Here is a 17,422-nt window from a genome sequence, read left to right on the forward strand (position 1 = left end):
AGGAAATTCTCAGTTAAGTCTGCTGAAGCAAATTACTGTGAGCACACCAGCATAGGTAGTGCAGCAGGATCTATCCAGTGAAGAACAGACTTTGATCTTCATCACACATATGTAAGTGATGTGTTTTTGATGCCTGGTCGGCAGCCTTTGAATGCCGCCCGCTGTGAGGTTTCAGCCTCAGTTTGATCTTCAATTTCAATGGCAAGTATTGGCAACCTCCCCGGTGTGGTGTCTCCGTTTCAGTGGCAGCCGGTATGTTTGCATTACAACTCCACTCGCTCCCTGTTTCCACTGGGGATGATGGCTAACAAGGGAAGAAGACCTTTGTGTTCAGGAGGATGCGTCATCCAGTGTGTTTCATTTGAAGACTTGTTTGTATGTATGAACACTGATATTAATATTTACTGCATATTGCAAACACACATAGAGACACGTATAACAAGCTGTGGTTGTAAAATGGCAAAACAGAAGTAGAAGCCAGGGTAGTTCACAGATTAAAAGAAAAAAAGTGGATCAGTTTAACAAGACGTTTTAACAGCAGGGCCGAGACGCCTTTGACAAGCCGAGCTGTGTGTCATATTGACTGACAGTCTAAACGGGCTGGGGGGATGAAATGACAACCTGTTCGCTTGTAATTTGAATATCACAGCTACAGAGCTCCTTTGATCTGCAGATGCTAATTGGGGTCAGTAAAGACGAGACTGATATGAGCAAACACACACAAATAGAGTGGCCGATTGCTGTGAGATGTGGATGGATGCCTGCAAGACATCTTGTTTGGAAAAGGACAATCCAATATGGTGCGCCGCATGATGTTTTTGTAGCGTTTCCGTCTAAAAACTGTGTTTACAGTGAAAGGGACCAAAGGCAGGAATGAATGGTGGGGTGGGGGGGTACCCACAATGAATAATGGTGGAGTTAATATCCAGGCTGTGTTTGAGGACATTTTCAAAACTATAAATAATATGGTAAATATATCTAAAACTTTAATGCATGTCCATTATCTTGGTTAAATTATTGCTATTATGCAAGACTAAGACTCTCCAGCCAGCAGTCTTCTAAGGTTGTACATTGTGCTAAATGTGACTTTTTATTTTCTTAAATCGAACTCTTTCCATCTTGGTGCACACCATACAGCTACCAAATTATTAAAATGCAACCTTTTTGCACCATTTCCGGAATGTTTCCAAGCTTGAAATGCTCAGTAAAGAGACCACCTTGTGCACCATTATGACTATAGTAAAATCTGAATTATTGGGCTTCGTTTCTGCTGCACAGATTACACACTGGAGAATTGCAGTTAAAGTGTTAAAACTTGGTTTTGTGAAATTAAAAAATATAAATTATTGTTATTTTTTGCAGCCTGTTCATGTGGACTAAGATAACTACTGCATTCTGCCAAGTGTCTCTTATCAATAAGCCCTCCAGTGTGGCTTTATAGTTGAGAAATTGCTCCTGACAGACCAGAAATGAAGAGAAAATGGCCGACTTCACCTTTATTTAACCAGTGAAACTCACGCTTATGTTAGCTGTGGCCCTGACTGTTTCTCTCTTTAAAGTTATAAAGGGAGGAACGACCAGGATGAAGCATTGTATGAAGGGTCAAAGAGATTAAATATTGTCAATACTGAGAAAGAAAAAGTAAAAGAATCATTGAGTTTACTGTGAACATGAATCAGTCCAAGGGAAACAAGTTTTTTGTCATCATTTCAAAGCAACATCCATTGATTATAACACAGGTTCATCATCTGTCTGTTGCTTTGTTACAGGCTGCTGCTGTATTTTATGATCTGTATCAGATAAGAAGAGCAGCGGTAAGTATATATTTACTTTAAAGTCAAGACTACCAGATCACACTGAGGATACACCGGTGCATCCTTACTCATAGCTCCTCTGCTAAGCTTCCTCATGATGCATTGAAGGAGTTGAAACGTCCTTCATGATCGTGATTTTTGGTCACAGACAGGAACAAGACAGAGGAGATGAGCCTCAGATGAGATGCTTTTACCATCTTAATTCATTGTGCCAGCATTCTAACATTTGCTAGCACTGTGCACAAAATACACCTGAATCTGGTGGGGGCATCATCAGTTTCACAGGTTTGCGGCCACAAACAGAATACTGGCTAAATTTTGAGTTGATAATGTGGTTGGACACAAATGGATGCACCAAATTTCAAGGTTCTGACTTTTCATCTAGTAACACGTGTGAACAGTGTGGTCTTCAGGGGAGCACACTTTGTTTTGTTTTTTTGTGGTCAGAAAAAAATATAACCTGTATAAAACACCTGATTTAGCTTTTGTTTATCACTGTTCCTAATAGTAAGAGTATAAATAACAGCAACAAGAAACAGATCAAAGCTAGCTACTGTTACCTGCTTTCAGCACCACAGGTTTCTATTTTGTTTTACGGCGATCAGCATCAGGACAGTTTGCTTTCTTTCCTCGGCTTTGTGTTAAATTGAGGGAAATTCATAATATTGCACTGCCATACTTAAGATAAGATAAATATGTATTAAAACCGAAGGAAATTCTTGTGCCAGATATTGCTCAGAAAAAACTAAGTTACATAAGAAATGCTTTTCCTTAAAAGTAAAAAATTCAATGGTGATGGCAGCAACAACATGCATGCTGGTGTTTTATTGAAATAAAGGAGTGATTAATCATTCTTATGCATCAGCAACAGCCTTCTTTTATAACAAGGGCTCAAAAATACTGCGAAAACAATGCAAATTAAGAAGTGAAACATTTTTGACCCACCACTGTGTGTACTTCAAGGCTCTGTGACTCAAAAAATATTCTCACTATTAAGGTAAAAATTTAGCATGGTTTCATTAAATATACTAAAGTTATTGTACAATAAAAATCAGTTGATTATGAGGGGGAACCTTTTCAGATTCAGCTGATTTAATATGGTGAGACTATTAAGAATACCAACAAAATGTTTTTGTTGTCACTGTTGTGACAGATACTGTCCTTTAGCACAAGAGATATTACATAAAAACAGTAAAAAACATGGAATTTGATTTCACTGGGCTTAAAAGCTCACTAATTAACACCTCGTTGTTTCTTGTTTGTTTAATCCCAGCAGGAACATAAATGTAGAAACCAAAATCCTTCCGCCCACAGCTTTCAGCAGACGTTTGCCAAGAAATAAAGCATAAAGTTTTAAAAATCAACACAGAATAGTCAGTGAGAGAAAAGTGGAAAAAGTGAATGCTTCGAGAGGAGTGTAAGGATCAGACGGCTGCTGGATTTGGGTCAAACACTCGCCTATTTGTTTATCTCGGTGTCTTTGTCCTCGTTCTCTGTCTGGTTACCTCTTTTCTGACCTTCAGCAGCAGACAGTGATGCAGACTGATGGACTCTGGGGGTTTCAGCTACACAGCAGCTGCTTCTCTCCGCAAAGCAGCTGAATTTAACTGCCTTTCCACATAGAAGGCCGAAGCTGGAGTGATTTTGATCGCTGCACTGGCGACATATCAGGAAATCTGATTTGACTAATGATAATACATCATGCTTACAATGCCACGCTGGACTTGGCAGTGATTTGAGTTCACCTCCGCCATTTCACACCGTAACCCTCGTTCTCCTTTGATGCCTGCTGATCCTCTGCGGCTCGGTGGTGGTACCAGTCATGGCCGGAAAACCTCCTGTTAATCTGTGAGGGCCCGCTACAGACACGGAAGGAGGGACGGCTTTTGTAGTGGCTATTAAAACCCAGAGGGGGATTGCAGTTTGTGCTCTATTATTAGACTTGAGCCGTTCATTCACACATTGAACCCAGAAGACAGAAGGAAATAGAAGAACTCAGGCTGCAGGAATTTGAATGTGCTTGGTTTACCAATGCTACTTGGGCTATAAAACAGTTTGTTTAACCACTGAAAACCCTGTGATTAACCTAAATCCATGAGGAAGGAGTTAAAATTAAGATGTAAATGCAACAGTTCAGAGATTTGGGTAAATTAACAGTTATGTATCAGCAGCTAAAGTGTAAACCTGGAATAACTGAATTACATTGACTTATCTATATATTTACACATTCAACAGCTACAACGCAACATTATCTTTCATTCAGTTCAATTCAGTTTCATTTATATAGCACCTATTCACAACAGATCTCATCTCAAAGTGCTTAACATAGGAAGGTAAAGACAGAAAGCAGAGAACCCAACAATCGAAACTCGCCTTTGGATTCCCTGTGAGCGATAGTGGGAAGGAATGAAAAAACTCTGGGATAGGGAGGGGAAAAAAACTTCAGACAGAACCAGGCTCAGGGAAGGCGGCCGTCTGCCTCGACCAGCTGGGTTAGAGTGGGGATGAGGATAACAGGAGGCATTGGGGTTTCAAATCATTAAAATCACGCCGCTATCCAATTGGTGAATGTTAGGTCCAACATTCACTCTCTTATTGCTCATTTTTGGTTTCCATCAAATAGAGATGTCTCAACCTTTAGCTACTGAATGTTGAGCAGGTAGTGCATTGTCTGCTTGCGAGGGTTTGTATTGGCTGGAAATTGCTTTCCATTGCATCTAAATACAAATGAGAATATTAATGGTACGTTTAATCTGCATGTTCTAATTACTGTATGGCTCCTTATCTATTTATCCTGGATCTACTGTTGCTTAGCACTCAGGGCTTATGTTGACTTTCTCTGTTAAGCACATTGTGACTTTGTGCTGTGAACAGCTCTACATACAATTAAATAAAAAATTTAGGAGTGAACCAAAATGGTAAAGTTACAAGTCAAACAGCGGCATAATGAGCTGAAAGTATTTAGTTCTGTAAAGCCAAAGGGAGCCACTAATTCATGTTCGCTGCAGCAAAACCTTTAAATGTTACTTTCAGATTGCCATTTGATGCTTTATAAAACTGTCCTACATGCTCGGCTTTGGTCTCCACCAACTTCTGCTAAATACTCCCCTGTGTTCACTAGTTTACTTTGTCTGTCTGCTGTTTGGTGCTGGGTAGCAAACAGACTTTTTATTTCTTTTCTAAAACTGCTTCTGGTTGCAGGTGAAAAAAATATAAATTGGGAGGATTTAAAGCAAAAATATTCATTATAGTCATTTTGAAGAGACATATTCATTGTAGGACTTTGTCTGAACAGTCCAGTAGCCTAGAGATCTAAATTATGTTTAGATGATATTGCACTAATCAAACTAAAATCCAATGCCAACCATTGCAGCAGTGTACTATAGCTAGATGGAAAATAGGAATGTGGATGGTTGTGTAATAGCATGTCACACCTTCATACTGGAGACATCCATAAAAACACTAAAACTGCAAAAAATGTGGCTGTTGTTTACCTAATTTTAAGCATCGCTAATGGACTTCATGGAATGCTTTTTTGGGTCAAATAGGGGAACAAGCTGAAAACAAAACGTTGGTGTACTATCACTTTATAAAGCTAAGATGGCAAACAAAAATGTACATCCAACATCATCTGCACATCTCACACTCTATTATGAGCTCTGCTTTGGTCTCAATCTACCTCTAAGTGAAACATTGGACATGAGTTTAGCACTTTTTCTTTTCTGAAGTGTCTTGAAAAACGCTATGTAAGAATTGTGTATTACTATTATTACATATATTTACAGTTTTGAAGAAACCGTGAACACTTCTTTCCGGTCAGTAGCTTTGGTTTTAGAACTCAGTAAAATTTCAAAAACTCACAGACAACCTGGACAAACGATGCAGTGTGAATTACCCTGAGTGTGCCGGATGTTGAGCTGGTTGATCTGCTCGGTGAACTCGTTCTCCTCGATGGTCTCGGTGCGAGGAACCGACAGCGAGAAACGCCTCTTAAAGTTTTTCATCTTGTTCATGGTGCTGAGGAACCGACTCTGGGAGAAGAAAAGGCAGAAAGACAACGACTTTTACCAAACATTACCATCAATCCACGATGCGTTTCCTGGAAAAACAGCTTTTAAAGGTGCAATATTTATTCCATAACATGACACAAACTATGGAAATCAAGTTGTTTTGTATGAAAACATTTAGAAAAACCGATACTATTGAGAATACCACATTGATGTAAGAAATCAAAGAGCAAGCAGTCCACATGTTGTACAGCTGAGATGGATCTTTATGTGCGGTTTGACCAAGAACGGTCTGTGTCATCTGATAATGAGGCAGAAAGCAGCAGGAAAGCAGCTGATCAATATACCCTCTGCCTTAGTAGGTTACACAACCACAGTCAGCCCTACAAGCTAGTTATTCCTCTCCTGCTCTTTGTTTTTTACCACTTATCCTTTGCTTCTCTACTATGTTTTCTGGTGTCATGGGGGTCTTCGTGATTTCTTTACTGTCATGGATTTGTGCATGTGTGTGCGTGTTTCTGCTCATTATTGCAACAAGTTTAGAGTTGTCTGTGTGGTGGGTTCAATTACAGCCAGACTCCCTTTTCCCTCCTGTTATTTATAGGCCTCAACAGCTCATCAGCATATTATCATCTGAGAAACCATAGCATATTGCATCATTACAGTGTCTGGTACAGTACATGCAGCAGAAAGCTCTTTAAGCCCAGTCACCCACATGTAATGTACACATATGCATGAATATATGCGCTAAAATACTTCGAAAGTGAGTCAGTCTATTCCAATCTGAGTTATATTCATACATCCAGCTTATCTTAGTGTGTGATGTACAGCCACTATGAGCAGCAATCTTCCAGCCTAAGCCTCAGTTATGGAATATTGTTACTTAAACATACAACACAGTAAGTAGGGGGAAGTGCTTGTTGGTAGACGAACAGCAGGAGTTTGTTATTGTGCCTAAACTGCAGAAATCACACGTAACATGTAGAAAAGGTTCTATTTCTAATGAAGGAAACCTCCCTTTTAACTATTTGGTTTCAGAAAGACTCTGACTGAAACTACAGTAAAAGTTTACAGTAACAGCATCCGTTGCACAAAGTTGTCTAGTTTTTTTCTGTCTTATGGAGGCCATAATTAGCTATTGAAAAAGCATCAAAAAATGTACAATAATACTAAAACAGTGTCCACAAACCAGAAATTTTGAGTTGCAATTTCATTTTTTTTTTGTCATCTGTGCCATACGTGTCATTTTGTGCAATACAGATGCTCTTAGTTAGCCTGGGTTTAGAGTGGCTGTTTTTTTAGGGTTAAAATAAGTTTGTCTTTGTGGTTTTAAAAGTAATCACAAGCAAGAAATAGACTAGAAAAAGTAAGTAAGAAAAAATTAGACTACGCAAAACTTTAATTGATCTAACACTACAAAGCAGTCTATGATTTCTTCATTAAAGTGTTCAGAAGCTTATTTTAACATGAGACAGCTTAACGCTATTTACTGAATATTGCAAATGAGTTTCAGGCTCATGCTTTGTTGATCAATTTAAGATGTATTTAGAGTTTCACCTGATGGTGTTGACATTGCAGATTAATTAAATCAGATGGAAAACTATTAGCCTTATAATGGTTCAGAGAAAATAATTAGAAACAGGTGCACACTTTCTCTTTTCATGAGCTTGTCTGGCTTTTATGACTGGTCTATTATTACTTAATACATCCCGGATGCCAATATGAGTGAAGCTAATTACCACTTATCTAATAAGAGGTTTTCTCAATACATAACTTTTCAACATGCTAATGTTACTTATGTGGTGGAACTTTAATTTAACTTCATTTTCACTGGTTTCCAGGAAGTTGCTTTATTTATTAATAATAAAAACCTTCATCATGACATTATAGCATTATGGTTGCAATTACAGGAACAATTTTAGTAGATAGAAAACCTGCCTGCAAGGAAAACCAAAGACTGTAAGAAAACACACTCCCCTCATTTATTTCCATATTTAAATTCTGCAGCATCTGATTTCTTTGATCACAGAGTCAGAATTTCCAGTCTTTGTCAGCACTGTTACTAAATCCTGTTATTCACAGGTGACTTGGGTGGAAAAGTCCAGTGGTTGAGAAATCAGATGAAGGCGGCAAAACGATTCTCAATTCTGGATGTGAAAAATGTCTCAATATATAAAGCTGTGAGCTATGCACACATGGAGTTAGCAAGATAATGAAGGCATTCTCAGAACCGAAGACGCGTAGGTGGCAGCCATAAATTGAACAGCGAGCGAGGGAGAGGGAACGGCTTTAAAGTCAACAGTGGAAGCAAATAATCCCCAGATCGGTGCAGAGAAAGGAAAGAATTCCAATTTATGAAAAAAAATCAATCAAATTCAGTTAATATGACTCCTTTGTTTGGAGGGAAACCTGCTCTCAGCAACACAAAAGAGCAAAGTCACTGCCACAGCCTTGCTAAAAGCAACCGCACGAACCCTTTTTATGCTGGTAATAACACAGAGACATGTTAAACAGCAACCCAGACCTCAGCTTTACACCTTCGGAGCTGGAAAGTGCTTTTAGCTGCATTTGATTATTTTACACCATTACTTTATGACAACAGTAATGGTGCAGCTGTTCCAAGCTGAAACACACTGATATCTTAGCAGCATCATTTAAAGCAGTGTCCAGTCCTCTGGTGATGCTGTATAACAACACTGGGCTGGAATGAACATGGAAACCTGGAGATCAATAGGAATTATTTGCTTATTGTTAGAGAGAAAACACAACAGGCAGTAAATTTGGGAAGCTGGGATAATAAAAGCCATGAGATATAAAGCAGATTAAGGGGTTAAGAATGAAGGAGGAAAGAGGCTTACTGTGCACAGAGAAATCAATACCACTAGGCTGACTAAAGTCCTGATGTGTTTGAGGTTGTGGCTGATGTTTTTCCCTGTGAATATCTGTGAGGCAGGCATTGCGTAGGCAGACTTTCACTGTGTCTCTATGGGTTATTCAATTATATACTGAAAAAAGGGACATTTTAAAGTAGCACACTTCAAATAAAAATATAATATAGTGTGATTAAAACAGGTGTATGACCGGTCAAACCGACTGCGTTTTCAGTTTAGTCTCATTCATTTTGCAGGGACAAACTCAATTGATGTCACCAGAGTGAGCTAGCAGTTAATCTGCATCTGTTGTACCCTGTAAAGACAATAAATAAAAAGAAATCATTGTTGGAGACCATTTTACCACATACTGAGGGCTGATCAAACTGCTTGTAAATGTGGTATAGATGGTGATAGTCCACAGAGGATATATACTACTGACTTTGATCTACAGAATCAATGGTGGCTCAATGGTTGAGGCTTTGAGCTACTGATCAGAAGGTTGGAGGTTCAGATGCTTTCATAGATGCCGTATTATGACTGATCCTGCGCTCTGAGCCCAACTGGAATTGGCCAAAAGACAATTCCACAGTTAAAGTATTTGTGACAAATAAAGGCTTCTTCTGTTTCTGGTTTGAGTAAAATGTTTTGATAACTCTTGACTCTGTTGACCCTGAAACATTCTAAGGCATCTGAGGGAGAACATTTAGATTCACAAACCCTGATCCCCATCATGACAAATGCACATATTTTGTGGCCAAACAAACAAAATCATCGCTTCCAACCAGGTCTACTCGCCTGGTTTGTCTCCTTGGAACCTTGTCTTCTTCACCAAAATGAAATTCCAGTTGAAGAGTCACCATGTTTTTGAATAACTCTCGTGATCCATCCAATAAACAAGAGTGGTCAACTGAAACACTAAACAAAAAAGCACTGCCATCCTCAGAGCCACCTTGCTGTAAAAAAAATCATTAATAAAGTGCACTCTACTTCTGACTGTGGTGAATTAGACTTATCTTTAGTTTATTACTAGTGTAGTTTAGTTTAGTTTTAGTTTATTAGTTTATTTGGGGATGCAACATGTTTTCTATTTACAGAGTCCATTTTTGTCAGCAAGGTTCAGGAAGTGAAAGTGGCCCCAGATAAAATTATAGTTTCATTTGCAGTCGCCTTACTTTTTACCTGCATACCTACATTTGAGACAGCGGACATTGTCAGAAAACAACTTCATGGGTCACGTCATCATATGACCTGCACCTCACACCAGCTGCTTTATCGTCAAGCTAAAACCAAGAATTCATGTTTAGACTGAATGTTGTTAAATGGGTCTTTCTGGGCTTTTTGTGCTCTTGCTTTGTGCACAGCAAGTTAATCCATAGACTTTGGTTTTGTACTGCAGTATACAGTTCAGATATAGAATGAGGATGGGTTCATAAATGTTCAATTCAATTCAATTCAATTCAATTGTATTTATATAACACAAATCCACAACATATGTCATCCCACAGCCGTTAGCATAGTATGGTACAAACCTTACAAATTTTAAACAGAAAACTCAACAATCCAAAGGCAACTTTGGATTGTTGGGTTTTCTGTTTGTAATTCCCTTTGAGTGATGGTGGGAAGGAACAAACAAAACAGAACAGGGAGGGGAAAAATAAACCTCTGACAGAACCAGGTTCAGGGAAGGTGGCCATCTGCCTTGACCATTTGGGTGAGAGGGGAGGATGAGGGGGGTGAGTATAGCATTAGCTGTTGGGGTGGGGATGAACCCTCACAGGGTTAAAGAATCAGGCTAATTCCTGGGTAGGTTTTCCGTGACGCAGACAAGGAAGAATCCGGGTTGCCAATGAAATCACAAAGTGTGGGATACCTCCTCCAACAGTATTCATTTGTGAAAATTTGGTCAATGTTGTCCCAACTGAATACAATAGAGTAGCTGTAGTCACTGACTTTTTTTCTAATGTCCATTTGATACCCAGTTTTTCCCCAGCAGTTGTTGTTCTGCAAGACTAAGTGAGAGAACCAACCTCATCCCCAACCAGATACATTGAACAGGCATAACATTATGATCACGCTGCCAAAACAATCCTGACCCATTGAGGCATGGACTCCACTAGACCCCTGAAGGTGTGATGTGGTATCTGGCACCAAGATGTTAGCAGCAGATCCTTTATGTCCTGGAAGTGGTGAGGTAGGGCCTCCATGGATTGGACTTGTTTGTCCAGCACACCCTACAGATGCTCGATTGGACTGAGATCTGGGGAATTTGGAGGCCAGGTCAACACCTCAAATTCATTGTTGTGCTCCTTAAACCATTCCTGAACCATTTTCGCTTTGCGGCACAACGCATTATCCTGCTGAAAGAGGTCACAGCCACAAGGGAATACTGTTTCCATGAAAGGGTGTTCATGGTCTGCAACAATCCTTAGGTAGGTGGTACATGTCAAAGTAGCATCCACATGGATGGCAAGACAGAAAGTTTCCCAGCAGAAAATTGCCCAAAACATCACACTGCCTCCGCTGGCTAGTCTTTTTCCCACAGCGCATCCTGGTGCCATATGTTCCCCAGGTAAGCGAAGCACAGGCACCCGGCCATCCACGTAATGAGGTTTTTCAAAAAGCCTGTTGCACCATGGATTCTCTACTGTCATCCAGTGAGGCTAACCTCTACATGGATGATATGGAAAGTAGAGCACTGAGCTCTTTTAAGGGAACAAAGCCAAGCCACTAGTTCGAATATATGGGCAACATCGGGGTCAAAATCAAAGCCCAAGAAGTCGAAGCCTTCACAGAGCACATCAACTCAGTGGACAGCAACATGGAGTTCACAAGGAAAGATATAAAGAATAACAAACTGCTTTTTTTGTACTGTGCTGTGCATATTAAGAAGAATGGAAACCCCAACATTGTCAGTGTGTCGGGACTTCCATCCTCCAAGTCAGTAACTTGGTCACAACAACAACAAGCTGTTGGGTTGAGGATGCAACATGTTTGCTGTTTACAGTTTCCACACTAATCACCTAATTTCATCTTCTCCAGTATGTTGCTTTCTCCTTTACATAATGCTTGTTTTCTTATCTAACCTCACCTCGTTTGGAAGACAACCTAAAGTGTATCTTTTTCAAACAGGACACAGAAAAGTCTCTGATTGAGAGCTCTTCCCTCCACTCCCTCATTTACCCTCTTCAACAGCTTAATTGGGTCGTGAGTGAGAGGACTCCTGATTGCGATGGACAGTGTCTGTGTGGTTGTTTATCTACCAGACAACAGACTCCTCTGTTCGGAGGAAGGGGACAGTTTTATGGTCTGGATCTTTACCGATCAACACTATTTGGCTTAATTTTCAGAGCCACTTGATTAAAAATGAGGACACTGGTGTTTGTAGTTTTGATTGTGCAACAGTGTTCGACGAGACACACACTTGAGTTCACACAAGTGCATCTGCTCAAAGCAAGGCGCCAACAAATCTCAGTTTTCCTGAAGCTGTGATCCTCCCTGGACAGAAACACATTTCATGTTGCCATGGCGTCCACTATACTCTACTCTTTTTTTTAAAAATTCCTCTTTGATCTCCGTTTGTCTTTCTACGCCACCCTCTCATACATATTCATGAGTTTCTATGTATTTGCTTTTGCAAAACACCACATTACTTTAATTTCTTCACAAAAGAAAAATCGACCGACAGCAGACCATTCATAAGGCAAATTCACCAGCTCTGAATAATGAAATTGTAGACTGGTAAACTTGGTTTAACAGGGCTGCAGTCAAAACCATGCACTCTGCATCACTGGGGAAATCATGGGCTTTTAGAGACACTTTCCTCATATAAAAAATTACCATATTTGTTGTTTATTTGAAGAAATCAAGTAATCCATGTCTATATGTTAATGACAAAGAAGTGAGCTGTCATAACCAAGCCCGAAAAAAGTAAAGGTGCAAGTATTATAACATGTTTGTCAAAATACAGCTCCTTATTATTCACAATAATGTTTTTTTTAAGCTGCCATTTGTTGTAGCAAATCAGAAAATACTAATATAGGCTGTAAAGTGGATGGCATTTGACCTATTTTTTTATTGGACAGATTGTATCTCCTGAAAGTAATTTTATTCTTTGCAGTGTGAAGTACTTTTGAAGACATACTTTAAACCCCGACTGAATAAATTGTGTAGGAAAAACTTCAACTAATTCTAAATTCCAATTCTGGGCAAAGTTTTGTCATAACCTCCATTAGAATTATGTCACCCTGGTTGAGTCTCTATATTTATTTCCTTTCCTGCAACACTGAAATACAAACATTTGGCACATTGATGCCTCAGAGACACTGTAGAGAGCAAATGCTGCATATGAGACATGCAAATGTTTTTGCTGTCAACATAAGAGAAGCCTCATCACACTAGGTATGTTTACATGCACACAAGAAACCAGGTTACTGGGAGAAATAAAGTTGTGCAACTATCTGACTACCATTCCCTGAACATGAACCCTGCCACCTCCAAGTTCCCTCAAAGTCCTGCTACCAGACCTCGTGAGATACAACAGCAATTTATGAATCTTTAATACTCCAGAAGACAAGAAATTAAATAATAATGGTCTTCAAACATAATTTCATCACATAGGGCCCCTCCACAGATAATTAGCGAATAGTGCAGGGCCTCAGAATTATAAATCATCTCTTTCAATAAGTAATTACAGAAGAGGGAACAAACTATTCAGCCTTTACTTTAACTTGGACAACACTCATGGACGCCTCATTTATGAAGTCGTCGAGGAAGGGGATAAAAGATGTAGACATGCAAATGAGGAGCTTGGATAACAGTAAAAGCATTAAACTGCAGAATAATGAAAACCTTTGGGTCTAAGGATAAAGTGAGTTCGCTTTAGTTTGTTCTGCATGTTGCTGCAGACACACGCAGTGAGTAAAAGTGGATTTTCTAAACTCAGTTGGCTCCTGCAGTGTAATCCCATCAGTTGAGAGTATATGCAAGAGCCCACGATAAAAGATGAAGCAAAGTAAGGAGGTAAAAATAAGAAAATACGGGCTTCATAAATAAATGAATACGGCCCAGAGTCTTGAATGAAATTTGCTTCAATAAGCGTTTTTCTATGACTGCTAAAGAATAAATTATGTTTTAAGAAGCTTACAATAAGTTCACAGTCAGCAAACTTAAACTATATGTCACTTCAAAGCACAAAGACTCCAATAATATGAGTCATTTTAAGACAACAACACTACAGCAGTTCTTTAAGAGAACCCCAGTGTAGTCAGCTAATACAAAAGCAGCATTTGGTGGGAAAAAGACCAATATCAATACCATAATTACTAAATAAATGTTCTAATTTTGAATGTGGGTGTGAAAATGCATCTGAATTATGCTGTGCTAGTATCAGATTTCAAGATGAATGAATTATTTTGTCAGTCGTATTTTAGAAATAGTTTTTGTGAGAATCCGTTTCTCATGTCTTACTTTGAAGATGGTTTCTTGCTTACATAGTGTGTAAAGAAATTATATTATTTCAGAAAGCTTGCATGTAAATGTAAAAACTGATTAAGTTGGGTCCAAACATGAGCGGTACAGTGGTAACAAAATACTGTCCCTCTGGTTAAGTCCGCCGGAGCAGTTTGAAGGCCTCGGGGAAGGCCGAGGAGTGTGTTTGATTCACTGAAATGCCATATGTCAGCGGTCCAGTGACCCATGTCAGCGCAGGCTAAATTAATACACACAACTTCCCTGCAAGTGTGCTCATTTAGAATGGGGCCAGCTGCTGGAAAAGATGTGGGGCTTGTTTGGATGGTTTTAATGCAGGTCAGTGGGCACAGTCATCAGAAAGTATGACACACATTCAATAGTCCATCTGCATACGAGGCATTCAGGAGATACACAACTGTGACTCACTGACACTCATCCATCCTTTGTAGAAGGTGAATAAACGACTCTGTGAGGAAGAAGCTCTGGCACAGAATCAGAGCAAACCGTTACATTAATGCTGAGACCACAGCTTTATCAGACTGCTGTGTTTGTCCAGTGAAACCTGGCGAAGCAGTTTCCTGTTTCTGACAGTCAGACAAGCTGCCAACACAAGCTGTGATCTCTGAGAGGGTTGGAACAGCAAAAGTAGTAAAAGAAGAGAGAGACAGGTGACTAGGAGAGTGTATATAGTACAGTCTGCTACTTGGAGGTGAAAAAAGACAGACTTTGTGTTTAAAATCTTGGAAGGGGTTCTTAGTGTCAACACACTACTGCGAGTTATCCTCTCTGGTGGGATGGGCTGCTTTACTTTCATATATAAGGCATTACTTGGACTACTGCCCACCTACATTTGTTCCTTAATTGCACAGAGAAGGGCTGATCTTTACTTCATCTGTTCACAAGATTTGTTGCTTTCTGTTCCACATGTCTGTACTGAATTTGGCAGAAAGGCTTTTGTTTACTCTGCACCTTTTGCATGGAATATGTTGCAGGAAGACTGGAAACTAACTGAGTTAATCTCACTGAGAATTTTTCAATCCAAACTGCGAGTTCTTGAGGCCGACTCAACAACATGCACTTGTTTTTCATAAATTGCTTTTTTTTTTCTCTCTATAGTGTTTTAACTGTACCATTTTGTGTGTCTGTGTTTTGTTTTTGCTGTTGTCTACCTTGGCCAGGACTCCTTTGAAAAAGATGTTCTTAATCTCAACGGGATTTCTCCTGGTAAAATAAAGGTTGATAAATGAATAAATAATAATTATCTTCTGTGTTTGTTACTGATAATTCTCTTGTTCCTTTAGGCACTTGCAGTTCTATGCATAAGTCTCCCATATGCTAACAGTGCAGCAAATGGATAACCTTTCTTGAGATGCATTAATACGCTCTTATTTTGGATTTCATTCACTCAAAAATCAAACCAAAAAATAACTGAAACTGCTTCTGTTGATGACATCTACAGAGCATTTCTGCAAAACCTGTTCAACCTATAGTTTAACATTTTACAAAGGCACACTAAAGCCCAGTTCTTGGTTTCCACAGTCATGTAACTGCAAAGGTCCAGGTGATATAGGCTTTGACCTTCATGAGGACCCCAGATTTGTAATTGTGTAAGTGCAGTAGTGGCGTCTCCCAGGAGTGGAATAAGCAAGCATATGCTCTCTTTGGAACATTAGGGTCACAAACAACCTACAACCAACAGTAAAACACATTCATTATGACTAAATACAAGACAACCCTTACCTATCTAAAGGTGTCCAGTTCACCTCTCTTTTAAAGTTAGGCTCTGCAACTACATCTTATAACGGTAAAGAAAAAATAAATTCATTTAAGCAGAGTTATTCCTTTTTCACTGGGAAGAACCCCAACTATAGATAACTATAAATTAATTTCTATATCCCATTTCAGATATTAACAATGCATTTCAGACATGTCCCCTGATTAGCATATAAATTGTGGATCAGTGACGAAAGAGCCAACTCGGGAGGCTCATGAAGATTTATTGCACTATGAAGCACAATAATGGAGATGAGAGTACAAACTCACAACAGGAAATATCAAAATAAAACAGGAAGTAAGTAACACATGACCTAGAAGGTGGAGCTGCACGTGACAGATGATGTTATTTAAAATCGGGTGAAAGGAGAAGAAAACGGAAAAAGTAACAAAAAAACCTATTTATTTACAATTAAAGCAAAATTAAGAACAACTTAAAGCAAATTTCTCCCAACAGAGGGGACGATCTCCCAGTTTTGTCATATGCACTGTCATACAATAACAATAAAGGCTTTGATTTGATTTGATGAGTAGTTCTTGAAACACAACCTAAATCACACAGCACTGCCAAGCAGTAAAATAATAGAGGGTGACATTTTGACTTGTAAAATATGAAATGTTTATATCAAGACATAACATTGTGGCTAGTGAGCGATGAAATGCAGATAATTGCCTTTGAACAGTAAATGGTCTAAAAGCATTTACTGATATGAAATGCTGTTACTGCTGCTGACTAAATGTTTTTAAAGTGCTTGTATATCGTTTTCTTATCTGGACTCTTTCGTCCTGTTTAGCAGCTGTAAAGTACCTAAATGGAGAATATTGCAACTGATTTTCAGCCTTCACATAAGAACCAAAGAGGAGCTTCTTCTGAGATGAAACTCTTGACTGAGAATATGAACACTGCTTTAGTTAAATCTTTTAAATCCCTCAGAAAAGAATGAGCTTCTGAGCTTCTTTTTTATGCTTTCAAACAAACAGTGTGTTTGAAAGAGACACAGAGAGAGAGACTCAGAGAGAGACAGAGTGTAGCACATGTGCACATCTGTCTGTGTCATCTGTATATGATGGTTATCTGCTGTAGAACTGACCTTGTGCCTGAGGTGACATTACTGTGTGCTCCAGTGCTTCATATGGACTAAAAAAAACAACTTTGCCTGTACAACTACATCCACACACACACAGATTTTCCCTAAAGGACATGAATGGTGGTGACAGCGCTGCTTCCCAGTGGTTAGTAAAAATCTCTGTTAAACAGCTGGTGTGTGTTTTCCTTTGTAATAAGATGATATAGTTTCGGCTGCCATTATCCAGCAACTAAACACACATGTATTTAATAAAATTCACCGCTAAAAGGAAAATAACCCGGCGATTCCTCACAGTATTTTTACATTATGCAGGTAGATTAGCTGTTTAAGTCCAGATCAAACACCAGGATGGTAAAACTAGTCGGAATCAGAATGCAGCTATATTAGACTGACACTGT

At 39.1% G+C, this 17,422-nt stretch overlaps 1 protein-coding gene across 4 annotated transcripts in view; it reads right to left on the bottom strand.

The window, feature by feature from the left end:
* cdk18 (cyclin dependent kinase 18) overlaps positions 1 to 17,422 on the bottom strand; it is a 79,024-nt gene that overhangs the window by 20,082 nt on the left and 41,520 nt on the right. For all 4 annotated transcript variants that reach the window (XM_023292033.3, XM_023292035.3, XM_023292034.3 and 1 more), the window contains exon 2: positions 5,710 to 5,845. In XM_023292033.3, the coding sequence (XP_023147801.2) occupies positions 5,710 to 5,827 (118 nt within the window). In that variant the 5' untranslated portion in view covers positions 5,828 to 5,845. The remainder of the gene's footprint in view (positions 1 to 5,709; positions 5,846 to 17,422) is intronic.

The sequence above is a fragment of the Amphiprion ocellaris genome, chromosome 5 (assembly GCF_022539595.1).
Source record: "Amphiprion ocellaris isolate individual 3 ecotype Okinawa chromosome 5, ASM2253959v1, whole genome shotgun sequence".
NCBI lineage: Eukaryota > Metazoa > Chordata > Actinopteri > Pomacentridae > Amphiprion > Amphiprion ocellaris.